General features: G+C 44.2%; 1 protein-coding gene across 3 annotated transcripts; it reads left to right on the top strand.

Moving 5' to 3' along the window:
* The first annotated feature begins 219 nt into the window (after positions 1-219).
* LOC139544535 (poly(ADP-ribose) glycohydrolase-like) lies at positions 220-26468 on the top strand. 3 transcript variants are annotated; one of them, XM_071351747.1, is made up of 19 exons: positions 220-914; positions 1505-1588; positions 16025-16258; positions 16343-16502; positions 16876-17342; positions 17582-17695; positions 17993-18085; positions 18229-18300; positions 21141-21227; positions 21528-21688; positions 21804-21883; positions 22097-22163; positions 22540-22615; positions 23032-23179; positions 23419-23497; positions 23611-23719; positions 23811-23919; positions 24495-24623; positions 25756-26468. In XM_071351747.1, exons 1-19 carry the CDS (start codon positions 324-326, stop codon positions 25866-25868), a joined length of 2973 nt encoding a protein of 990 aa, XP_071207848.1. In that variant the 5' UTR covers positions 220-323; the 3' UTR covers positions 25869-26468. The 3 variants fall into 3 exon arrangements, with proteins under 3 accessions (XP_071207848.1, XP_071207849.1, XP_071207847.1); XM_071351748.1 differs by having other exon boundaries at positions 16879-17342; XM_071351746.1 differs by having other exon boundaries at positions 16343-16501; positions 16869-17342.

The following is a 26468-nucleotide window of genomic DNA, read 5'->3' on the forward strand; positions in this document are numbered from 1 at the left end:
TTGTGCATGACACAAGTAATGTATGCGAAAACTTAGAGTTACGCATGTTGGTGTTAAGTTAAGATCCAGCCCTAAATGATAAGGGAAGATTCCGCTTTCTTCTACCTACCATAAGCCAGGCCAGCGTTTCTTTCTACCATACATGGTGCTGGCGTTTCTTTCTCTCTCTCCCTCCCTCTGTCTCCTCCCTCTGTTTCTCTAACTCCACCCTCTAGCAGAACCAGGAAGTCCCTCCCCCTCCCACAAACTCTCTTCTGAGGAAACGAAACTGATCTGAGTCTCTCTGTCGTCTGTCTGTGTGAGAGTGAACAACAACAGTCTAAATGGCTCAGCAGGGAGTTCTGCTGGACCAGGACCAGTTCTGTTGTGCTGTCTGTCTGGAACTACTGAAGGAGCCGGTGGCTATTCCCTGTGGACACAGTTACTGTAGAAGCTGTATTGAGGGCTACTGGGATCATGACGATCAGGGCATCTACAGCTGTCCTCAGTGCAATCAGACCTTCACTCCAAGGCCTACTCTGGGGAAAAATAACATGCTGGCTGAGGTGGTGGAGACACTGAAGAAGACAGGACTCCAGGCTGCTCCCCCTGCTCTGTGCTATGCTGGACCTGGAGATGTGGCGTGTGATTTCTGCACTGGGACCAGAAAGCAGAAAGCCCTCATGTCCTGTCTGGTGTGTCTGGTGTCTTACTGTGAGACTCACCTCCAGCCTCACTATGATCTTCCTGTACTAAAGAAACACAAGCTGGTCAAAGCCACCGCACAACTACAGAAGAAGATCTGCTCTCATCATGACCAACTGCTGGAGGTTTACTGTCGTACCGATCAACAATGCATCTGTTATCAATGTATGATGGATGAACATAAAGGCCATGATACAGTGTCAGGTGCAGCAGAGAGGACTGAGAAACAGGTTAGACCAGAACAACTTGTTGGTAACTCTCTGATAAACACAGAAATAAAGACAAAGTAGGAAGGTTGGTTTAATAGGAGAGAGAAATAAACATAGTTATTCAAATGACATCTATCCACAGCAGAAGAATTATGAATACGGGTGGCAGGTAGCCTACTGGTTAATAGCGTTGAAAGGTTGCTGGTTTGAATCTCCGAGCCGACTAGGTGAAAAATCTGTCAGTGCGCCTTTGAGCGAAGCACTTGACCCTAATTGCTCATCTAAGTCACTCTGGATATGAGCCTTTTCTAAAGTAAAAAAACATCATTCTGAATGAGCTTTCATGAGCCCAATGTTCAGTCTCTCTGATTTGTGTTGTGTACTGTACTGTACTGTACTATAAACATTCAACTGTGTAGTAACTGTTTGCTAAGTGATTGACAGGTTATGTAGGTGAGAAAATAGGTTTAGATGGCTGGCCTTTTTTAACAAACAACATAGATCATAGTTTTCCAAAGGGACTTTCTCCAGATTCATCTCTATCCTGTTAGTTACTGTGACTTATTGGACACATAAAACTTGGTAGCTCAATAAAGAGTGTTTCTCCACAGAGTCAGCTGGGGATGAGTCAGCAGAATGTCCAGGAGAGAGAGAAGGTGCTGAAGGAGATCCAACAGGCTGTGGAGTTTCTTAAGGTGACTATTATTATTGACCAGAAGAGACGCACCATTTCACTTCCCTCCTCGAGTTAACCAGTTAAAGAGAGTGCGAGAGAGAGAGAGAGTTCTGAGTTTTAAATCATCTTTATTGGGTCTGGGAACCCACAACACAATAAAAACTCATACAAAACCATATTTACACATCAATTAAAAACACAACACCAAATCCTCCTCCACAGTAACTAAACACAACAGACTCTGAATACACCATATACTCATAAACAGATCAATATTGTTAACCAGTTTGTAATAGACAAACTCAACCCTCAGTCTCGCTGCCAACATTCCCTCCAGCATTCCCACCACATCCACAGACCCCTGTCCCCGAATACTGTTCTTTTGGGTCTTCCATATTGCTAATTTAGCTGCCCCTAACACAAAATTAAGCAAAATAACTACACCCTTTCGACTAAACCTGTACTTTAGCCCAAATATAAACAGTTGGGAAGAGAAAACCTCTCCCAAAGCTGAGAACCAAGAAGGGATCAGGTCAATCATCCCAACCAACTGTAAAGGGACACTGTAAAAACAGATGTGCCAGAGTTTCAGACTCAGCACAGAATGGACACCCTTCCCCAACTGTCGGATCCAGGTGTACCAGAGGCATATTGGTGGCTTTGGCTCAATTTATGTTTTTATTTTTTATTTAACCTTTATTTAACCAGGAAGGGCTCATTGAGATTTCAAATCTCTTATTCAAGAGCGTCCTGGCCAAGATAGGCAGCACCAAGTCATTACTAAAATTACAGACAGACAACATGAAAAACTACAAGTAATCTAGTAAAAACCATTGAATTAACAAGAGTATAACAAAATCAAAAACAGCAAATTAAAAACATTGACAGGTCAGGGAATCAGCCTCAAAATCCTTCATCAGTGATTTAAAAACACCAATCGGGACAAGTTCTTCCAGTTTAAAAGTATTTTGTAAGGTGTTCCAAGACGATGGCGCAGAGTACATAAAAGCCCTTTTACCAAATCCAGTTCGGACATTTGGAACAGTTAGCAGGATAAAGTCCAGCGAACGAAGAGAGTACCCACCACAATTCTGAACAATAAAAATGCCCAAATAAAAAGGTAGTAAACCCAAAATGGCTTTGTAAATAAAAGTATACCAGTGACTGAGCCTACGAGTGACTAGAGAAGGCCAGCCTACCCTGGTATACAAAGTGCAGTGGTGCGTAAGGGTTTTGCAGTTTAAAATAAATCTCAAAGTGCCATGGTAAAGAGTGTCAATTGATCTCAAACACTGAGCGGAAGCATTCATATATAAAATATCCCCATATTCTAGTAAAGGCATAAATGTAGCTGATACTAGCCTCCGTCTGGCTTCAAAAGAAAAACAGGCCTTATTCCTAAAATAAAATCCCAATTTCAGCTTCAATTTTTTTGTAAGTTGTTGAATATGCAATTTAAAAGAGAGGCCATCATCAATTAGAATTCCAAGATATTTATATGAGGTTACAACCTCAATCTCCTTGCCCTGACAGGTAGTAATAGGTGAAAGGTTCAGAGGTCTATTTCTTGCATTAGAAAACACCATTAGTTTAGTTTTGTCAGTATTGAGGATAAGCTTCAATTGACACAAGGTATGTTGAACAGTATAAAAAGCAGTTTGCAAGTTCTGGAAAGCTTTTGTAAGAGACGAGGCACAACAGTAAATAACAGTATCATCAGCATTAAAATGAAGTTGTGCATTTTGGACATTTTTGTCTAAATCATTTATATAAATAGTGAATAAGAGAGGACCAAGTACAGAGCCTTGGGGCACACCATTAAGGACAGACAATTTAACAGACATAAGCCCATCAAATTGAGTGCACTGAGTTCTATCAGACAGATAGTTAGCAAACCATGCAACTGCATGCTCCGAAAGACCTACACTCAACAATCTCTGCCTTAGTATAGCATGATCAACTGTATCAAAAGCCAGTTGCCAATGGTATTATCCTCCATTGGAGGTCAGCTGTCAGTTTGTGAGGCAGTTTGTATAAAGACCGCCAACAACCTTTTGGGGATGCACCTGTACCCAACACGGCAGGTAGCCTAGTGGTGAGAGTGTTGGACTTGTAACCGAAAGGTTGCAAGATCAAATCCCTGAGCTGACAAGGTAAAAATCTGTTGCTCTGAACAAGGCAGTTAACCCACTGTTCCTAGGCCATCATTGAAAATAAGAATTTGGGTATTATCTCTGCCCCACTGTTGCCCCCCTGGTAACTGTGGAGCGGACCCCAACTGAAGCCTCCCTGGTAACTGTGGAGCGGACCCTATCTGAAGCTGACCTGCCCACAGCGATTCACTCTTTTCCCAATTGACTCTAGCTGAGGAGGCCACCTCATACACCTTTAAAGCGTTTGAGAGAACCTTAACATCCTCAACCCCTGTAATAAAAACTGTCACATCATCTGCATATGCAGACAGTGCTATCGTGGGACCCTTCATTACACCTGGCACAGATGAACTAGTAAGCCTCGCTCTTAAAAAACAAAGCATTGGTTCAATTTCCAGACAATATAACTGCCCTGAAATTGGGAATCCCTGCCTGATGCCCCTTTGGACGGGGATGGGGCAACTCAAACCACCCCCCACCTTCACCATACACGAGGCCCCAGCATACAGTAAACTCATCCAAGACAAAAAAACATCCCCAAACCCAAAGGTTTTCATTGTCTTGAACAAGTACTGGTGGTCCACACGGTCAAAGGCCTTCTCCTGATCCAAAGAAAGTAAACCCACATTTACATCAGACAGTTTACAAATGTCTAAAACATCTCTTATCAGAAACAAGTTATCAACAATAGAGCGGTCAGGTACACAGTAGGACTGGTCCTTGTGGACCAACAGCCCCAGATACTCTTTCAACCTGTTTGAGAGACATCTAGATACAATTTTATATTCTGCGCACAGCAATGCAACAGGTCGCCAATTTTTTATAAGAGCCAAATCCCCCTTTTTTAGCAACAATGAAAGCACCGCACGTTGACAGGATACAGGAAGAGAACCCTCATGAAAAGATCCACACACCACTTCATAAAAATCCTCCCCAATAGACCCCCAAAAGTGCTTATAGAACTCAGATGGTAAACCATCGATGCCAGGGGCTCGGCCTGATGAGAGCTGCATAACTGCTGTTGACAGCTCATGCAGAGTAAAGTCAGAGTCCAAAGCAACTCTCTGCTCTGGTCCCAATTGAGAAAGACCGTATAACAACTGTTCAGTACACAGAGAGTCACAATCCTCCGCCTTATAGAGGGCAGAGTAGAAATCCACGGCATGTTGGCGCATTTCACTGTCATCCGTAGTCACCTTCCCATCAGGGAGACGAAGGCAAACCATCTGTTTACGTTGCAATGTCGACTGTCCTAGGTTAGGAGCATCCATATCCTTGAGGGTAGCAAAACAAGACCTAATCAAGGCACCCTTCACTCTTTCATGTAAAAACGACCTCAGTTCATGTCTCTTGTCCTGTAAGTTCATAACTAGTCCGGGGTCATTCTGTGTGAGCAACTTCAATTCAATAAATTTGATGTCCTGTTCAAGGGCCCTGATAGTCTCTTTAACTTCAATACGAGACAGGGCAGTATACTGTTGACAAAACAATCAATCGTATTTGGGCCTTCCCAACCTCCCACCATTGTCTCAAGGACTCAAAATTCACTTTTGTAACCCTCCATTTTTCCCAAAACAACAAAACCTTTCACAAAACATGACATCATGTAACAACTTAACAATAAAATACCAATAAGGTGATGACATTCGAGGACAGGACAAGTGAATATCAACAGTAACAATATGGTGATCAGAGAAACCCACAGGAGTAATATCACACCTTCCAACCCTACTAGAGTAGTGCTCAGATACATACAACCTGTCTAACCTTCCAACCCTACTACAGTAGTGCTCAGATACATACAACCTGTCTAACCTTCCAACCCTACTAGAGTAGTGCTCAGATACATACAACCTGTCTAACCTTCCAACCCTACTACAGTAGTGCTCAGATACATATAACCTGTCTAACCTTCCAACCCTACTAGAGTAGTGCTCAGATACATACAACCTGTCTAACCTTCCAACCCTACTAGAGTAGTGCTCAGATACATATAACCTGTCTAACCTTCCAACCCTACTAGAGTAGTGCTCAGATACAGACAACCTGTCTAACCTTCCAACCCTACTAGAGTAGTGCTCAGATACATATAACCTGTCTAACCTTCCAACCCTACTAGAGTAGTGCTCAGATACATATAACCTGTCTAACCTTCCAACCCTACTAGAGTAGTGCTCAGATACAGACAACCTGTCTAACCTTCCAACCCTACTAGAGTAGTGATCAGATACATACAACCTGTCTAACCTTCCAACCCTACTAGAGTAGTGCTCAGATACAGACAACCTGTCTAACCTTCCAACCCTACTAGAGTAGTGCTCAGATACATACAACCTGTCTAACCTTCCAACCCTACTAGAGTAGTGCTCAGATACATATAACCTGTCTAACCTTCCAACCCTACTAGAGTAGTGCTCAGATACATACAACCTGTCTAACCTTCCAACCCTACTAGAGTAGTGCTCAGATACATACAACCTGTCTAACCTTCCAACCCTACTAGAGTAGTGCTCAGATACATACAACCTGTCTAACCTTCCAACCCTACTACAGTAGTGCTCAGATACATACAACCTGTCTAACCTTCCAACCCTACTAGAGTAGTGCTCAGATACATACAACCTGTCTAACCTTCCAACCCTACTAGAGTAGTGCTCAGATACATACAACCTGTCTAACCTTCCAACCCTACTAGAGTAGTGCTCAGATACATACAACCTGTCTAACCTTCCAACCCTACTAGAGTAGTGCTCAGATACATACAACCTGTCTAACCTTCCAACCCTACTAGAGTAGTGCTCAGATACATACAACCTGTCTAACCTTCCAACCCTACTAGAGTAGTGCTCAGATACATATAACCTGTCTAACCTTCCAACCCTACTAGAGTAGTGCTCAGATACATATAACCTGTCTAACCTTCCAACCCTACTAGAGTAGTGCTCAGATACATACAACCTGTCTAACCTTCCAACCCTACTAGAGTAGTGCTCAGATACAGACAACCTGTCTAACCTTCCAACCCTACTAGAGTAGTGCTCAGATACATATAACCTGTCTAACCTTCCAACCCTACTAGAGTAGTGCTCAGATACATATAACCTGTCTAACCTTCCAACCCTACTAGAGTAGTGCTCAGATACAGACAACCTGTCTAACCTTCCAACCCTACTAGAGTAGTGCTCAGATACATATAACCTGTCTAACCTTCCAACCCTACTAGAGTAGTGATCAGATACATACAACCTGTCTAACCTTCCAACCCTACTACAGTAGTGCTCAGATACATATAACCTGTCTAACCTTCCAACCCTACTAGAGTAGTGCTCAGATACATACAACCTGTCTAACCTTCCAACCCTACTAGAGTAGTGCTCAGATACATACAACCTGTCTAACCTTCCAACCCTACTACAGTAGTGCTCAGATACATATAACCTGTCTAACCTTGCTGCACTGACACGACCTGCATTAACTTTTAGCCATGTTTACTGCCTAACTTTTGCATTCCTTACTCTCCACACATCAGAAAGCTCAAACTCAGGTAATAGACCAGACAGACAAGTTGCTGACCGCAGGTGAGGTTCTTCAGCAGTGTGATCCACTGTACAGTTCCAGTCCCCCCTAAAACCATACACCCCTCTTGGTCACACTGTCTTAAGGTTTCCTTTATTTTATCAAATACAGCAATACACTCTGTACCCTCATTAGGAGCATAAACATAAAAATAAAACAAATATTTAAAAAACATAACATCCGCCTTGACCAATAAAACCCGACCCATGACAATCCATAATAATCCAAGGTAGCTTAGCAGTTCAGACGTCTTTTTCTGTTCCGTATTGTTCGTGTCCTGTATATATATATATTTACACCTTTCTTCGCATATCTTTTATCTATTTTATTATCCAAGAACTCAACTACAAAAGCTTTCCTGCAAAAGCTTTCCTGCAACCCGCTTCACCAATTACAAAAAGTATTACTTACCTCAATCTGAAAATCCATCGTGGAAGCTAGCCAGGGGCTAATTCAGAAGCTAGCCTGAAAGCTTAACCAGAAGCTACTCCGATAGCTAGCCAGAAGCTAATCTGTAGCTGCCCCGAAATTAGCCGGTTTGCTGGCTAGCGTTGGTGTTTCAGCTGCCCACGTTTAGTGGTCATCAGCTATTCCTTTAGCTCGATAATCTACCGGCACTTTTGTGCAACGCGACTCGGACCGGAGCATTCCGGGACTCTTTTTCTCTCAGTTTCCCCGGATTCCAGCCGCAGGCTCTGGACACTTGTACCTTGATTTCGCAGCTAGCTAGCTGCAAACCGTGTGACTATTGGCTTACGTCGACCCCGGAGCAAACTCTAATCATTCTGGAGCTAGCCAGCTGAGGAGTTCCATCACCATCCGGACCCGTTTCTTTTGTTGCTGCTGCAGATACGGAACCCCACCGGGCCTTCACGACTGACTGCCGCGACTGACTGCCGACGTTATCTGCCCGAGGGATTTATCCAACTGGCACCTCCGTCCCGACGTTACCTGAACGCTCATCTGAGGCCCGCTAATCGTTAGCTGTCTTATCGGCTGCTATTTGAACAAGTATATTGGACAACTATTATTATTATTATTATTTATTTATTTTATCTTTTCCTTGGGTCACTATATCTATTTTGCCAATTTGGATTGATCCCCTCTACCACACGGAACCCCACTACACGGAACCCCACTAACCTACCGACGGAAACGCACGAGGTATCTACAAACAGACCTCCATCCTATGCTGCTACCGATAGCCATATACCCGGCCAGCTGTCTGGATCGCCACGACCCCAACCAGCCTCTACTCACTGGACCCTTATTGATCACTCGATTAGCATGCCTCTCCTTAATGTAAATATGCCTTGTCCATTGCTGTTCTGGTTAGTGTTTATTGGCTTATTTCACTGTAGAGATTCTAGCCCTGCTCTCTATACCATATCCAACCTCTCAGTTCCACCACCCACATATGCGATGACATCACCTGGTTTCAATGATGTTTCTAGAGACAATATCTCTCTCATCATCACTCAATACCTAGGTTTACCTCCACTGTATTCACATCCTACCATACCTTTGTCTGTACATTATTCCTTGAAACTATTTTATCGCCCCCAGAAACCTCCTTTTACTCTCTGCTCTAGTAGCTCTAGGCGACCAATTCTCATAGCTTTTAGCCGTACCCTTATCCTACTCCTCCTCTGTTCCTCTGGTGATGTAGAGGTGAATCCAGGCCCTGCAGTACCTGGCTCCACTCCTATTCCCCAGGCGCTCTCTTTTGATGACTTCTGTAACCGTAATAGCCTTGGCTTCATGCATGTTAACATTAGAAGCCTCCTCCCTAAGTTTGTTTTGTTCACTGCTTTAGCACACTCTGCCAACCCGGATGTTTTAGCCGTGTCTGAATCCTGGCTTAGAAAGACCACCAAAAATTCAGACATTTTCATCCCCAATTACAAGATTTTCAGACAAGATAGAACGGCCAAAGGGGGCGGTGTTGCAATCTACTGCAAAGACTGCCTGCAGAGTTCTGTTATACTATCCAGGTCTGTTCCCAAACAATTTGAACTTCTACTTTTAAAAATCCACCTCTCTAAAAACAAGTCTCTCACCGTTGCCGCCTGCTATAGACCACCCTCTGCCCCCAGCTGTGCTCTGGACACTATATGTGAACTGATTGCCCCCCATCTATCTTCAGAGCTCGTGCTGCTAGGCGACCTAAATTTGAACATGCTCAACACCCCAGCCACCCTACAATCTAAGCTTGATGCCTTCAATCTCACACAAATTATAAATGAACCTACCAGGTACCACCCCAATTCCGTAAACACGGGTACCCTCATAGATATCATCCTAACAAACTTGCCCTCCAAATACACCTCTGCTGTTTTCAACCAAGATCTCAGCGATCACTGCCTCATTGCCTGCATCCGTAATGGGTCAGCGGTCAAACGACCTCCACTCATCACTGTCAAACGCTCCCTGAAACACTTCAGCGAGCAGGCCTTTCTAATCGACCTGGCCGGGGTATCCTGGAAGGATATTGATCTCATCCCGTCAGTAGAGGATGCCTGGTCATTTTTTTTAAATGCCTTCCTCACCATCTTGAATAAGCATGCCCCATTCAAGAAATTTAGAACCAGGAACAGATATAGCCCTTGGTTCTCTCCTGACCTGACTGCCCTTAACCAACAGAAAAACATCCTATGGCGTTCTGCATTAGCATCGAACAGCCCCCGTGATATGCAACTTTTCAGGGAAGCCAGAAACCAATATACACAGGCAGTTAGAACAGCCAAGGCTAGCTTTTTCGAGCAGAAATTTGCTTCCTGCAACACAAATTCAAAAAGGTTCTGGGACACCGTAAAGTCCATGGAGAATAAGAACACCTCCTCCCAGCTTCCAACCGCTCTGAAGATAGGAAACACTGTCACCACCGACAAATCCACTATAATTGAGAATTTCAATAAGCATTTTTCTACGGCTGGCCATGCCTTCCACCTGGCTACCCCTACCCCGGACAACAGCACTGCCCTCCCCTCTGCTACTCGCCCAAGCCTTCCCCATTTCTCTTTCTCCCAAATACAGTCAGCTGATGTTCTAAATGAGCTGCAAAATCTGGACCCTTACAAATCAGCCGGGCTAGATAATCTGGACCCTTTCTTTCTAAAACTATCTGCTGAAATTGTTGCCACCCCTATTACTAGCCTCTTCAACCTCTCTTTCGTGTCGTCTGAGATCCCCAAAGATTGGAAAGCAGCTGCGGTTATCCCCCTCTTCAAAGGGGGGGACACCCTTGACCCTAACTGCTACAGACCTATATCTATCCTACCCTGCCTTTCTAAGGTCTTCGAAAGCCAAGTCAACAAACAGATTACCGACCATTTCGAATCCCACCACACCTTCTCCGCAATGCAATCTGGTTTCAGAGCTGGTCATGGGTGCACCTCAGCCACGCTCAAGGTCATAAACGATATCGTAACCGCCATCGATAGGAAACAATACTGTGCAGCCGTATTCATTGACCTGGCCAAGGCCTTTGACTCTGTCAATCACCACATCCTCATTGGCAGACTCGACAGCCTTGGTTTCTCTAATGATTGCCTCGCCTGGTTCACCAACTACTTCTCTGATCGAGTTCAGTGTGTCAAATCGGAGGGTCTGTTGTCCGGGCCTCTGGCAGTCTCTATGGGGGTGCCACAGGGTTCAATTCTTGGACCGACTCTCTTCTCTGTTTACATCAATGATGTCGCTCTTGCTGCTGGTGATTCTCTGATCCACCTCTACGCAGACGACACTATTCTGTATACTTCTGGCCCTTCTTTTGACACTGTGTTAACAACCCTCCAGGCGAGCTTCAATGCCATACAACTCTCCTTCCGTGGCCTCCAACTGCTCTTAAATACAAGTAAAACCAAATGCATGCTCTTCAACCGATCACTGCCTGCTCCTGCCCGCCTGTCCAACATCACTACTTTGGACGGCTCTGACTTAGAATATGTGAACACCTACAAATACCTAGGTGTCTGGTTAGACTGTAAACTCTCCTTCCAGACTCACATCAAACATCTCCAATCCAAAGTCAAATCTAGAATTGGCTTCCTATTCCGCAACAAAGCATCCTTTACTCATGCTGCCAAACATACCCTTGTAAAACTGACCATCCTACCAATCCTCGACTTCGGTGATGTCATTTACAAAATAGCCTCCAAAACCCTACTCAATAAATTGGATGCAGTCTATCACAGTGCCATCCGTTTTGTCACCAAAGCCCCATATACTACCCACCACTGCGACCTGTACACTCTCGTTGGCTGGCCCTCGCTTCATACTCGTCGCCAAACCCACTGGTTCCAGGTCATCTACAAGACCCTGCTAGGTAAAGTCCCCCCTTATCTCAGCTCGCTGGTCACCATAGCAGCACCTACCTGTAGCACGCGCTCCAGCAGGTATATCTCTCTAGTCACCCCCAAAACCAATTCTTCCTTTGGACGCCTCTCCTTCCAGTTCTCTGCTGCCAATGACTGGAACGAACTACAAAAATCTCTGAAACTGGAAACACCTATCTCCCTCACTAGCTTTAAGCACCAGCTGTCAGAGCAGCTCATAGATTACTGCACCTGTACATAACCCATCTACAATTTAGCCCAAACAACTACCTCTTTACCTACTGTATTTATTTATTAATTTATTTTGCTCCTTTGCACCCCATTATTTCTGTCTCTACTTTGCACTTTCTTCCACTGCAAACCAACCATTCCATTGTTTTATTTTTATTTATTTTTTTAATTTTTTTTGAATTTTTTTTATTTTTTTTTATTTTTTTTTTATTCTTAGTTTTTATTTTACTTGCTGTGTTGTACTCACTTCGCCTCCATGGCCTTTTATATTTTTATTTATTTATACATATATTTGTTTGCCTTCACCTCCCTTATCTCACCTCACTTGCTCACATTGTATATAGACTTATTTTTTTTTATTTTTTTTCACTGTATTATTGACTATATGTTTGTTTTACTCCATGTGTAACTATGTGTTGTTGTATGTGTCGAACTGCTTTGCTTTATCTTGGCCAGGTCGCAATTGTAAATGAGAACGTGTTCTCAATTTGCCTACCTGGTTAAATAAAGGTTAAATAAAATAAATAAAAATAAAAAAAATCTCTGTTGTAGATATCACAGTCACCCCTAAGCCTGAGGAAAACAAGATTGCCACCCCAGCACTGAAATTAGTACCATGACTGAGTATATCCCACCACATACCCCAGTCAACCTCATTAGCCTCATCACTATGTGTCTCCTGTAGAAAAACTATATTAAGCCTTTTCTGTTTTATTACTTCTAATACCCAAGCCCTCTTATTCCTGTCCCTTCCCCCATTAATATTGACAGAACCTACGCTTAGTACCTCCATATAAAAAAGAGAAAGGAAAAGCAGAAGAAACCACAGAGAAACCAAAGAGGAATAATGAGGCATAATCATCATCATTGTTTTAATTTTCTCTTAAAACCTCACTAGGATATGTGAGACGGTAGCGTCCCACCTCGTCAACAGCCAGTGAAAGTGCAGGGCGCCAAATTCAAAACAACAGAAATCCCATAATTAAAATTCCTCAAACATATAAGTATTTTACACCATTTTAAAGATACACTTGTTATAAATCCAGCCACAGTGTCCAATTTCAAAAAGGCTTTACGACGAAAGCACACCAAATGATTATGTTAGGTCACAGAAAAACACAGCCATTTTTCCAGCCAAAGAGAGGAGTCACAAAAAGCTGAAATAGAGATCAAATGAATCACTAACCTTTGATAATCAGATGACACTCATAGGACTTCACGTTACACAATACATGTATGTTTTGTTCGGTAAAGTACATATTTATATCCAAAAATCTCAGTTTACATTGGCGCGTTATGTTCAGTAGTTCCAAAACATCCGGTGATTTTGCAGAGAGCCACATCAATTTACAGAAATACTCATAATAAACATTGCTAAAAGATACAACTGTTATGCATGGGATTTTAGATCCACTTCTCCTTAATGCAACCGCTGTGTCAGATTTTTAAAAAACTTCACGGAAAAAGCACACCATGCAATAATCTGAGTACAGCGCTCAGTGCCCAAACAACCCAAACAGATATCCGCCATGTTGTGTAGTCAACAGAAGTCAGAAATAGCATTATAAATATTCACTTACCTTTGATGACCTTCATCAGAATGCACTCCCAGGAATCCCAGTTCCACAATAAATGTTTGTTTTGTTCGATAATGTCCATCATTTGTGTCCAAATACCTCCTTTTTGTTAGCGCGTTTAGCCCAGTAATCAAAATTCATGAGGCGCGATCACTAGGTGCAGACGAAAAGTCAAAAAGTTCCGTTACAGTCCGTAGAAACATGTCAAACGATGTATAGAATCAATCTTTAGGATGTTTTTAACATAAATCTTCAATAATGTTCCAACCGGAGAATTCCTTTGTCTTCAGAAATGCAATGGAACGCAAGATAACTATCACGTGAACGCGCATGGTCAGCTCGTGGCTCTCTGGCAGACCTCTGACTCAATCCCCTCTCATTCGCCCCCTCCTTCACAGTAGAAGCATTAAACATGGTTCTAAAGACTGTTGACATCTAGTGGAAGCCTTAGGAAGTGCAATATGACCCCATAGACACTGTGTATTCGATAGGCAAAGAGAAACCTCAGATTTCCCACTTCCTGGTTGGATTTTTTCTCAGGTTTTTGCCTGCCATATGAGTTATGTTATACTCACAGACATCATTAAAACAGTTTTAGAAACTTTAGAGTGTTTTCTATCCAAATCTACTAATTATATGCATATTCTAGCTTTTATGGCTGAGTAGCAGGCAGTTTAATTTGGGCACGCTTTCCATCCAAAATTCCCAATGCTGCCCCCTACCCTAGAGACCTGACCACATTTCCCACTACCTTTTGCTGCTGTGACAGCAGTAACAAATTTCCTTCTTCTCACTCAGCTGGTCTAACCCCACCATCTTCTGTAACATCACAGCTGACCTCACAAACTTATCAACATCAAAAAAATCTGGCAATTTGACAGATTTCCCAAAAGTCTGATCCAGGAACCCATTTACCTCCTCTAGACTGTAAATTGAGTCTTCATCAGCTGCTATCATATCAGGAGAGATATCCATATCCTTCTCCTGATCCTCCTCAGCTGAGGCCACAGACCCCTGACTCCCCTCTACCACATCCCTCTCAACACTCCCCACTTGCACCCCATCACTCGTACCAGGCATCTCCTCCACTACCTGGGAGACTAGCCCCACCTGAACCCCCTCCTGTACCCCATTACTCATAGTGGGCATCTCCTCCACTACCTGGGAGACTAGCCCCACCTGAACCCCCTCCCCTACTCCATTACTCATAGTGGGCATCTCCTCCACTACCTGGGAGATTAGCTCCATATGAACCACCTCCTGTACTCCATTACTCATAGTGGGCATCTCCTCCACTACCTGGGAGATTAGCTCCACATGAACCCCCTCCTGTACTCCATTACTCATAGTGGGCATCTCCTCCACTACCTGGGAGATTAGCTCCACATGAACCCCCTCCTGTACCACAGCACTCGTACTGGGCAACTCCTCACCAGTCTGAGGAAATAGCTCTTCAGATCTGTCCTTACCTTCTACAACAATATTTTTCTGCTGCATAACATTTCCCTCTGGTACAAGTTGCAACTCCGTGCCCTCAACACGGACAACTTGTTCCTCAGCAACAGGTGCTTGTGGCTGCTCAACCACTGTCGGCCCACCTCTCCCTACATCAGTGGGCCCAGGCGTTACGAAGACCACCTGCGCCCCTCCCTCTGTCTTCTCCCTTTTCGGGCAAGCATGTCGCTTATGGCCAACATCCCCACACTCAAAACACCGTTGACTACCCGTACTAGCATAAGCCATATACAGTCTGTTGTCATACTTGACTTTAAACGATAACTCCAAAGTCTGTTCCGGTGAGTCCAAAAACATAAACACCTGTCGCCGAAACGACATAACCTGTTTCAACGCCGGGTGTTTGCAACCCAACGGGACAACCTTAATTGAAATTGCAAACTTCCCAAACCGCAATTACTCGCGCTCCAATAGCTCATTGGGAATAAACGGAGGTACATTTGAAATAGTTACCCTTGTTGACGGAGAAAAAAGCGGTGTAACTTGAATAAACATTCCTTTAAGAAGTACGCCATGCTAAACCATACGATCAACAAGACGCTCTTCTTTAAGAAAAACCACCACCGCTTTATTCATCTGTGACGCATAAGCAACATTCTCATATCCTACGGCGACCAGAAACTCCTCCACAGTGACAGTAGCTTCAGTAACACACCTAAAGCCGTGCCGCAGTGACAGGGACGGCGTCCCTATGTGGGTCGCCATCCCCGCCAAAGCCAGGGTAATTTCGACACGAAAAACAATATACTTAATTCTACCACAACAACTAAATAGAAATAATGATAACCTTAATCATGCAGAGGAAAAAAGAAAAATGATACCACCAAGAAAAGGAAACCTAAAAGAAAAACCAGGATATCTAACGCTACACAGCACTCACTCATACAATTCCCAGCATGCACCAAACACTCCCAGCATGCAGAGAGAGAGAGAGACAGAAAGAGAGAGAGCAGCCGCTCTCCAGTCCCACTGTCCGAGTCCCACTGTAGGGAACAGGCTGTCTGGGCTCCCAGTTTGAGTGGAAATATACTTTTTGACAAGGAGCCTCCTCTCTCTCTCCTAACAGCGCTCTGCAAATGCAGCAGTGGATGACAGTGAGAGTATCTTTACTGAGCTGATCCGCTCCATGGAGGAAAGGCGCTCTGAGGTGAAGGAGCTGATCAGAGCCCAGGAGAAGGCTGAAGTGAGTCGAGCTGAAGGTCTACTGGAGCAACTGGAACAGGAGATAGTTGAGCTGAGGAGGAGAGATGCTGAGCTGGAGCAACTCTCACACACAGAGGATCACATCCATTTCCTTCAGGTGACTATACTGCCTTGTTAGGCCTATACATGATATGAATATGAAGTTACAGTAATGTAAATCTCTCTCTCTCTCTCTGTCCAGAGTTATCAATCTCTCTCAAGTCCCAGTGTATCTTCAGACTTGCCCAGCATCATTGTCTGTCCTCTTCAGTACTTTGGAGATGTGAATAAGTCAGTGTCTGAGCTGAGAGTGAAAGTAGAAGACCTCCTTAAAGGAGAATGGACCAAGATCTCCACTACAGGTGGGTTGGAAATACTAAATCTACGAGTTATACAGGTGGCCCAAATCTGATCTTTTGCCCAATTATTTGTCTTTTGACCAATCAGATCAGATCGTTTGCCAATAATTGTGCAAAAGATCAGAATTGGGCTGCCTGTGTTAATGAAGCCCTTTATTTAAATACAAAATCTCGTACCTTTCTTAACTATTGAATTAACTATTTCTATCATGTTACCGCTGCTCACGAACCAAATTTCCCTCTGGGGACAATTAAAGTTTGATGGATTGATTATAATAACATCAACTTATTCTTATTGAAGGTCCTACAGCTATCAAATACAGCATTAAATTGTCATCCTGTGTCCTCCTGTCTCTCTGTCTCTCTCTGGGGATAGCAGGTCATAACAACCACAGCTCCCAGATGAAAGCTGCTCTGCAGCAAGACGACCCCATGGAGGACAAGGACAGGGGTCAGGAGGTCAAACGCCGCCCAAGCAGCGAGTTCCCTGTTGGAAACCTGGTCGATATTGACAACACTCCGGTCGCCAAATCACTGCATGGAGACAGTGAGAGAGAAAGGGATGAGGAAAGGGAGAAAAAGAGGGGTGGAGGGAGGGAAGTTGAAATGGATGGCGCAAGTGTAGGAGAGAGGGATGGAACAACTGAAAGAGAGATGGAGGGGGTGAGGGAAGAAGCGATGGATATAGGGTGGGAAAGCGAGAAGGATGGAACGAGAGAAGGAGTGAGGGATGAGGAGGAGAAGAGGTCGTGCTGCTCTCTCTCTGAGCTGAAGAAAGTCCCTCAGTGTCACGTGGAGCTGGAGCCGCTGTCCTTCAGCAGAACTCACAACGTCCTCATAGATGTAAGACTCTCTGGCATCGCTCTGTCTGGTCAGAATAACTGTGGTGTCTTTCTTTGTTTGTGATTATGGAGAGAATGAGGAGGAGGAGGTAGAGTGAGATAGTTAAAACAGTCTAGCTCAATGAAAAATATTGTTTTTAAAGCGACAGAGTGAACTGGATCTTTACACCAGAAAATGTATGTTGAAATCATTGCTGTCTCTCACAGATCATTCATGTCTCTGTCTACCTCCCTATTCAGGTGAATGAGTTCCACCATAAAAGGACATTAAAACCTCATTCTGGACATCATGTGTGGCACAGTGACTTTGTTAAGATGCCCTGCTCACCAGAAAGCCTCATCAAGAATGGATGGGTGTGTTCATTGATTCATTCATTTACTGTTTAATTTATACATTATTTGTCGATTGATTGGCTTATTGAATGTTTGGTTGATTGGTTAATTGATTGATTGGTTTGTTGGCTGAATTATTGATTTGTTAGTTGGTTGAGTGGTAAGGTAGTTGATTGGTTAGTTGGTTGATTGGTCAGTTGCTTGAATGGTTAGTTGGTTGATTGGTAAGGTAGTTGATTGGTTAGTTGGTTGATTGGTCAGTTGCTTGATTGGTTAGTTGGTTGATTGGTTAGTTGGTTGATTGATTGACTTTCCCAGGTAACCAGCTCTGAGCGAAGTCGGTGGGACGTGGTCTCTAAACAGCTAGAGATTCTGGCCAAGAAGACCACTGCATCAGTGGGTGACGTAGAGGTACGACACACACACACCTCCGTTATCCTAACATTTCCTAACATGCCTCATGTTAACCTGGGTTTGGGGTAAGAGTTAAGGTAGGGGTTAGCATGTTTGACCAGTACTGTTTAACTATGACCTACATGTTTCTCTCCACTTAGAAAGCCATAAAGAAATACAACCCAAAGTATGAAGATCAATGGTCCTTTGATGCCCTGCATACCTTTGTTCAGGTCAGTTACCACTTCACTGTGAAGGAACTCTCTCTAATGGTGTTGTTATGTAGAATTAAGCAATAAGGCATGAGAACCTGGGAGGCCCGACACGGAGCGGAGGGCCGGAGAAACAGCCCTTAGGAGGGTGTTATTCCTAATAATTCCCGGGTTCGAGGGCCTTATTGCTTTTGTAAAACGCTTACCAACAAAGACGAATGACATGTTTTCATTGAAAAAGTTATTTTAATAAGTAAATTAGTTTTATTTCATTTTTCCACCAGACATTATAGTCCAGGCAAAATCCAGTTTTTAGTTCTGAGATTCTGAAGTTGCTAACCAAACAAGCTGGTCGTCCAATCCAAATGTTCTAAGCAAAAAGGTTGCCATGAAGGCTAGCTACTTCTCCTTTGCTAGCTAACCAACTAAGGCCGAGATTCAATCAGATCTTTTGGCGGTGTCAGAGGTGGAACTGGGTTGAAGCCATCAAGTTGGTGAGCAACTGCTCTTGTGGTCATTGTCACACCCATCTTACTCGCATTCAGGACGAGAAAGTGTAGTCTGTATAGAAACAATTACGCTCAAACTGAAAAATCATTCAACAAAATGTTTTGGATTTCTATTATCCTAATTGAGGTGTATTCCAGTGTTCCAACTTGTAAACAAGGCTGCATGGGATTGCAACCTGATCTCAGTCTATTTCGTATTATTCTGTAGGTAAATCCAAGACACTCCATTTAGTATGATATGTTACGTTTCGTATGGTATGTATTAATTTGTGGATGTCCTTCACCCATTTTGTATCAAATCAAATTTTATTTGTCACATGCGCCAAATACAACAGGTGTAAACCGTAAAACGCTTACTTACAAGCCCTTAACAAATAATGCAGTTTCAAGAAAAATAAGGGTTAAGAAAATATTGACTAAATAAACTAAAGTAAAAAAATAAAAGTGCAACAATAAAATAACAATAACGAGGCTATATACAGGGAGTACCGGTCCCGAGTCAATGTGCGGGGCTACAGGTTAGTCGAGGTAATTGAGGTAATATGTACATGTAGGTAGGGGTAAAGGGGGGTTAGCTGTTATGCAGTCTTATGGCTTGGGGGTGGAAGCTGCTAAGAAGCCTTTTGGTCCGAGACTTGGCGCCCAGTACCGCTTGCCATGCGGTAGCAGAGAGAAAAGTCTATGACTTGGGTGGCTGGAGTCTTTGGCAATTTTTAGGGCCTTCCTCTGACACCGCCTGGTATGGAGGTCCTGGATGGCAGGAAGCTTTACCCAAGTGATGTACTGGGCCATACGCACTACCCTCTGTAGCGCCTTGCAGTCGGAGGACGAGCAGTTGCCACACCAGGTGGTGATGCAACCAGTCAGGATGCTCTCGATGGTGCAGCTCTAGAACTTTTTGAGGATCTGAGGGCCCATGCCAAATCTTTTCAGTCTCCTGAGGGGGAATAAGTGTTGTCGTACCCTCTTCACGACTGTCTTGATGTGTATGGACCATGATAGTTTGTTGGTTATGTGGACATCAAGGAACTTGAAGCTCTCACCCTGCTCCACTACAGCCCCGTCGATAAGAATGAGGGCATGCTCGGCCCTCATTTTCCTGTAGTCCACGATCATCTCTTTTGTCTTGATCACGTTGTGGGAGAGGTTGTTCTCCTGGCACCACATGGCCAGGTCTCTGACCTACTCCTTATAGGCTGTCTCATCATTGTTGTGATTAGGCCTACCACCGTTGTGTCGTCGGCAAACTTAATGATGGTGTTGGAGTTGTGCTTGGCCACGCAGTCATGGGTGAACAGGGAGCACAGGAGGGGACTGAGCATGCACCCCTGAGGGGACCCCGTGTTGAGGATCAGAGGGGCAGATGTGTTGTGCCTACTCTTACCACCTGGGGGCGGCCCGTCAAGAAGTCCAGGATCAAGTTGCAGAGCGAGGTGTTAAGCCCCAGGGCCCTTAGCTTAGCTAGGCTAGGGGTTAGGGTTAAGTTTAGGAGTTAGGTGAAGGGTTAGCTAAAGTGCTAAAGTTGTCCGTGATGAGATTTGAACTCGCAACCTTTGGGTTGCTAGACGTTCTCATTATACGCACACCCATCCACCCTGACCAACCACCCTACTTTCGTTTTTGTAACGTAACATATCATACTAAATGGTTGACTCTGATTTACATACAGAATAATACGAAATGCTCTTCACTTAATGCGACTTCATGCAGCCATTGTCAGTGTCCTTTTTAGGTATAATGCCAGAAACCACTTGTACATTAGACAGCGCTAACGCAGTTCCACCTCCGAGACTGTCAAAATAACCATTATGCGGATGTCGGCTAAAGTGGATCTGATTGAATAGAGTGCCAAAGCTAACACACAATCACATCAAGCAGCTGAAATGACAGCCAACTATGTCCATTTTTATTTGTTTTACGTTTGTTTCTATTGCCAGTTATTTTGATATATCCATTATAATGATGCTGATAAATGAGTTGGCCTGGCTCAGAGAAGCTGAGAAGTCTCGTCATGTTCATTCTCTCTATGACACAGTGGAGATCGCTAAAACATACTACTTTGTTGCACAAGTTGGAGAGGCAGGCAGCAAGGTTAAGACAAACCGCAGCTGTTGCAAACAAAATGCTAGCCTAGTAGCATGGGACAATAATGTCTTGACACTTTTTTCCATGGGAGATTAAGTTTATAAATTGCCTGGCTGGGCTGTGGGACAGTGGATGCACATTGATATTTCAAATGGAACAGGCATTACCCGGGGATTGGGGTGAATAACTCCCTGCAATCAACAAATCAGCATCCAGGACCAAAACAACCCCTTTACAATGATATATTCTCCTTTCCCTCTCCTCTAGAAAGCACCTAAAGAAGAGAACTACTACACGTCTGTTTTTCCTAAGATAGCAGAGCTGGCCTCCAACCTGCCTCACGATATCAAGAAGGTAACAACATAGGAACTGAATGATGTACTATGGTACAGAGGTAGTGTACTATGTAGGGTACAGAGGTAGTGTACTATGTAGGGTACAGAGGTAGTGTACTATGTAGGACACAGATTGTAGAGGTACTGGATGTGTGTTCTCTAGTCTGTTAAATGTGTGTGTGTGTGTGTGTGTGTGTGTGTGTGTGTGTGTGTGTGTGTGTGTGTGTGTGTGTGTGTGTGTGTGTGTGTGTGTGTGTGTGTGTGTGTGTGTGTGTGTGTGTGTGTGTGTGTGTGTGTGTGTGTGTGTGTGTGTGTGTAGGCTATCCCTCTGCTCCAGAAGGGCCAGACTCAGTCCATCACGTTGTCCCAGAGTCAGATAGCTTGTCTGCTGGCCAACGCCTTCTACTGCACCTTCCCCCACCGCAACTCCCCCAACCCCAGAGCAGAGTACCATAACTACCCCACCATCAACTTTAACAGGTCAGAACACACACAACAAAGTCCACTGAGGACCCACACACATAGAGACAAACATGAAGTATTCCAACTTCAACAGATGATAACATGTGACCACTCTATCTCTCTGTGTTGTCAGTCTGTTTGAAAACTGGTCTGAGAGGAAGAGAGAGAAGCTGAGAGCCCTCCTTCATTACTTCCACACGGTCACAGACCCAGGTACGTTACTACCACACACTACTATAGTCACTATAATGACTGGAATACAAGTACTGTAGTGTACTGTAGGGTACAGAATAAGTGTATTATGTAGGTTACAGGAACCTATTTAAGACAGTCTGATGAGTGTCGATGAGGAATACCCTCTGATAATAGTTGCTGTGGGAACCAGATTTACCTGTCTGAACTTGACCCTTGTTGTTGCCATGACAGCGACCAGGCCCCGTGGACTGGTGACCTTTGAGAGGCGCTACATCAGAGACATGCCCAACTGGAGGAGGTACACACACACACACAGACACACACACACACACACACACACACACACACACACACACACACACACACACACACACACACACACACACACACACACACACACACACACACACACACACACAAACACACTTAGTGTTACACACTCACAAATTCACACACACACACACACACACACACACTTAGTGTTACACACTCACAAATTCACAAACGCACACACATACAGCATTACACACACACACACACACACACACACACACACACACACACACACACACACACACACACACACACACACACACACACACACACACACACACACACACACAGACACACAGACGAACTTAATACGTTCCCTCTTGTCTTTCTCTTTGTGTCAGTTGTAAGGAGACTGTTCCTAAACTCCACGTCTCCTCAGTAGGCTTCATAGAGGAACAGGGAGCAGGAATGCTACAGGTTGGTGACATCTACTGGCTTGGCACAAGCTTCGTGTCAACACATCTGCTGTCTGCTCCAGTCCCTGCCGGAGCCTGTTTGTCGTGTGTGTGTGTGTGTGTGTGTGTGTGTGTGTGTGTGTGTGTGTGTGTGTGTGTGTGTGTGTGTGTGTGTGTGTGTGTGTGTGTGTGTGTGTGTGTGTGTGTGTGTGTGTAATGCTGTATGTGTGTGCGTTTGTGAATTTGTGAGTGTGTAACACTAAGTGTGTGTGTGTGTGTGTGTGTGTGTGTGTGTGTGTGTGTGTGTGTGTGTGTGTGTGTGTGTGTGTGTGTGTGTGTGTGTGTGTGTGTGTGTGTGTGTGTGTGTGTGTGTGTGTGTGTGTGTGTGTGTGAATTTGTGAGTGTGTAACACTAAGTGTGTGTGTGTGTGTGTTGCAGGTGGACTTTGCCTGTAACATGATAGGAGGTGGAGTGTTGGGCTCAGGTCTGGTTCAGGAGGAGATTCTGTTCCTGATGAACCCTGAACTCATCGTATCTCGACTCTTCACTGAGAAACTAGCAGACAATGAGTGTCTCTTCATCACAGGTGTGTGTGTGTGTGTATGTGTGTGTGTGTGTGTGTGTGTGTGTGTGTGTGTGTGTGTGTGTGTGTGTGTGTGTGTGTGTGTGTGTGTGTGTGTGTGTGTGTGTGTGTGTGTGTGTGTGTGTGTGTGTGTGTGTGTGTGTGTGTGTGTGTGTGTGTGTGTGTGTGTGTGTGTGTGTGATCACAGGTTATATCATCTCTCCTCCCTTTCCCTCAGTCACATTTTCTCTCTCTCTCTGTAGGTTCTCAACAGTTCAGTCAGTACAGTGGCTACAGCGACACTTTTAAGTGGGTAGGGCCTCACAGAGACGACTTTGAGAGGTGAACACACACACTCACTCACACACACACACACTCACACACACACTCACTCACACACACTCACACAATCACACACACACTAAAGTCCCTGATTGCTCTGCCTGTGTTTGCAGGGATGAGTGGCAGAGGCTACACAGACAGATTGTGGCCATGGATGCTCTCCACTTCAGACACCAGAGAGAACAGTACAACATGAAACAGGTCACCAGGGAACTCAACAAGGTGAGAGACAACCCTCCTCTCCTGTAGGGGCCAGATTACAGCTGATTAGTAGAATCTGATGTCGGTGGTCTCCTGTAATATCCTCCCTCAGGCGTATTGTGGCTTTAAGGCAGATGACAACACTTACCCAGACTTCCTTCCTGACATCGCCACGGGCAACTGGGGCTGCGGAGCCTTCAATGGAGACCCCAAACTCAAAGGTACCGCTAACTGTTAACCCCTTACTCAAAGGTAGCCCTAACTGTTAACCCCTTACTCAAAGGTACCCCTAACTGTTAACCCCTTACTCAAAGGTACCCCTAACTGTTAACCCCTTACTCAAAGGTACCCCTAACTGTTAACCCCTTACTCAAAGGTACCCCTAACTGTTAACCCCTTACTTAAAGGTACCCCTAACTGTTAACCCCTTACTCAAAGTTACCCCTAACTGTTAACCCCTTACTCAAAGGTACCCCTAACTGTTAACCCCTTACTCAAAGGTACCCCTAACTGTTAACCCCTTACTTAAAGGTACCCCTAACTGTTAACCCCTTACTCAAAGGTACCCCTAACTGTTAACCCCTTACTTAAAGGTACCCCTAACTGTTAACCCCTTACTCAAAGGTACCCCTAACTGTTAACCGCTATCCCTTGACCCTTAAGTTAAAGGTACCCCTAACTGTTAACCCTGGCTCCTAACCCCCCAAACAATAACTCAACTCTACTCACAGAGACCCACTCTGAAAATTCACACAAAATGACTCTGTGATCTGATTGGTTGTTTTTCCCCTCCCAGCTCTGATCCAGCTGATGGCTGCAGCCAGGGCCAAGAGGGGCGTGGCCTTCTTCACATTCAAGAACTTCAGCTTGGAGAGAGAGCTGCAGAACATGCACCACCTACTGGTCACACACAGAACTACAGTGGGTGAGTTAGTACACACAGAACTACAGTGGGTGAGTTAGTACACACAGAACTACAGTGGGTGAGTTAGTACACACAGAACTACAGTGGGTGAGTTAGTACACACAGAACTACAGTGGGTGAGTTAGTACACACAGACTACAGTGGGTGAGTTAGTACACACAGACTACAGTGGGTGAGTTAGTACACACAGAACTACAGTGGGTGAGTTAGTACACACAGAGCTACAGTGGGTGAGTTAGTACACACAGAGCTACGGTGGGTGAGTTAGTACACACAGAGCTACGGTGGGCGAGTTAGTACACACAGAACTACAGAGGGTGAGTTAGTACACACAGAATTACAGTGGGTGAGTTAGTACACACAGAACTACAATGGGTGAGTTAGTACACACAGAACTACAGTGGGTGAGTTAGTACACACAGAACTACAGTGGGTGAGTTAGTACACACAGAACTACAGTGGGTGAGTTAGTACACACAGAACTACAGTGGGTGAGTTAGTACACACAGAACTACAGTGGGTGAGTTAGTACACACAGAACTACAGTGGGTGAGTTAGTACACACACAACTACAGTGGGTGAGTTAGTACACACAGAACTACAGTGGGTGAGTTAGTACACACAGAACTACAGTGGGTGAGTTAGCACACACAGAACTACAGTGGGTGAGTTAGTACACACAGAGCTACAGTGGGTGAGTTAGTACACACAGAACTACAGTGGGTGAGTTAGTACTCACAGAACTACAGTGGGTGAGTTAGTACACACAGAGCTACAGTGGGTGAGTTAGTACACACAGAGCTACAGTGGGTGAGTTAGTACACACAGAACTACAGTGGGTGAGTTAGTACACACAGAACTACAGTGGGTGAGTTAGTACACACAGAACTACAGTGGGTGAGTTAGTACACACAGAACTACAGTGGGTGAGTTAGTACACACAGAACTACAGTGGGTGAGTTAGTACACACAGAACTACAGTGGTTGAGTAACTATAGTAAATATTAGACTGCAGGAGGTGGAACCTGATCTGAAAGTCCTCCTTCCCCTCACTGTGTTTAGTCAAACCTCATATCCTCCTAGTGGCCGTGTAAATCAAGTTTGATTGATTTATTCCTCTCCCCTGTCTCAGGTGAGCTGTATGAGTTGCTGGATGACTACTGTGCTGTGATACGATCGGCTCACACACATGTGGACCTGTTTGATTGGATCAGGAATACCCTGAAACACATGAGTCAGCCTTGAGGACACATCTCCATACTTTAAAGGAGCTTCCTTTCCTTGTCTCCCTTCCTTTTTTCACATTATTGAGATGCACCCCAGAGATAGAGTGGCTCTATGAATGATCTGTAATGGTTGATTATGAATGTGCTTGTCTTTTCAATAGTTAAACTGTTCCTAAATCAAACTGATATATTCGTAACTACTGCATACTGAACTATTTAGAAAACTACTAAATGTGATGATAAAACGAAGCTAATGAAATGATGTCAGCACAATCAGGGGTCCTGCTTTTTGATTTCTCCATTGATGATAGCCAACAACTTGACCAAACACTGGAAACTATGCACATCACAGGAGGTTGGTGGCACCTTAATTTGGGAGAACGGGCTCGTGGTAATGGCTAGAGAGGATTCAGTGGATTGGTATCAAATACATCAAACATATGGTTTCTATGTGTTTGATGGCATTCCAATTTCTCCTTTCCGGCCATTATTATGAGCAGTTCTCCTCTGCTGTGATGCACATGAAGTGTACTGTAAAATACTCTAGAATTATTATTATTTTTAAATGATTCATAAATTCCTCTTTATAATCCAGTAATAAATTCCTCTTTATAATCCA

This window comes from Salvelinus alpinus, chromosome 18 (assembly GCF_045679555.1).
Source record: "Salvelinus alpinus chromosome 18, SLU_Salpinus.1, whole genome shotgun sequence".
NCBI classification, from domain to species: Eukaryota; Metazoa; Chordata; class Actinopteri; order Salmoniformes; family Salmonidae; genus Salvelinus; species Salvelinus alpinus.

Bases quoted from the DNA above. Each gene is read 5' to 3' on its own strand.
- LOC139544535 (XM_071351746.1), top strand. From the start codon at position 324: ATGGCTCAGCAGGGAGTTCTGCTGGACCAGGACCAGTTCTGTTGTGCT. The intron at 21,228-21,527 runs GTAACAACATAG...GTGTGTGTGTAG, and splicing joins TGCCTCACGATATCAAGAAG to GCTATCCCTCTGCTCCAGAA. The intron at 23,498-23,610 runs GTGAACACACAC...CTGTGTTTGCAG, and splicing joins CACAGAGACGACTTTGAGAG to GGATGAGTGGCAGAGGCTAC.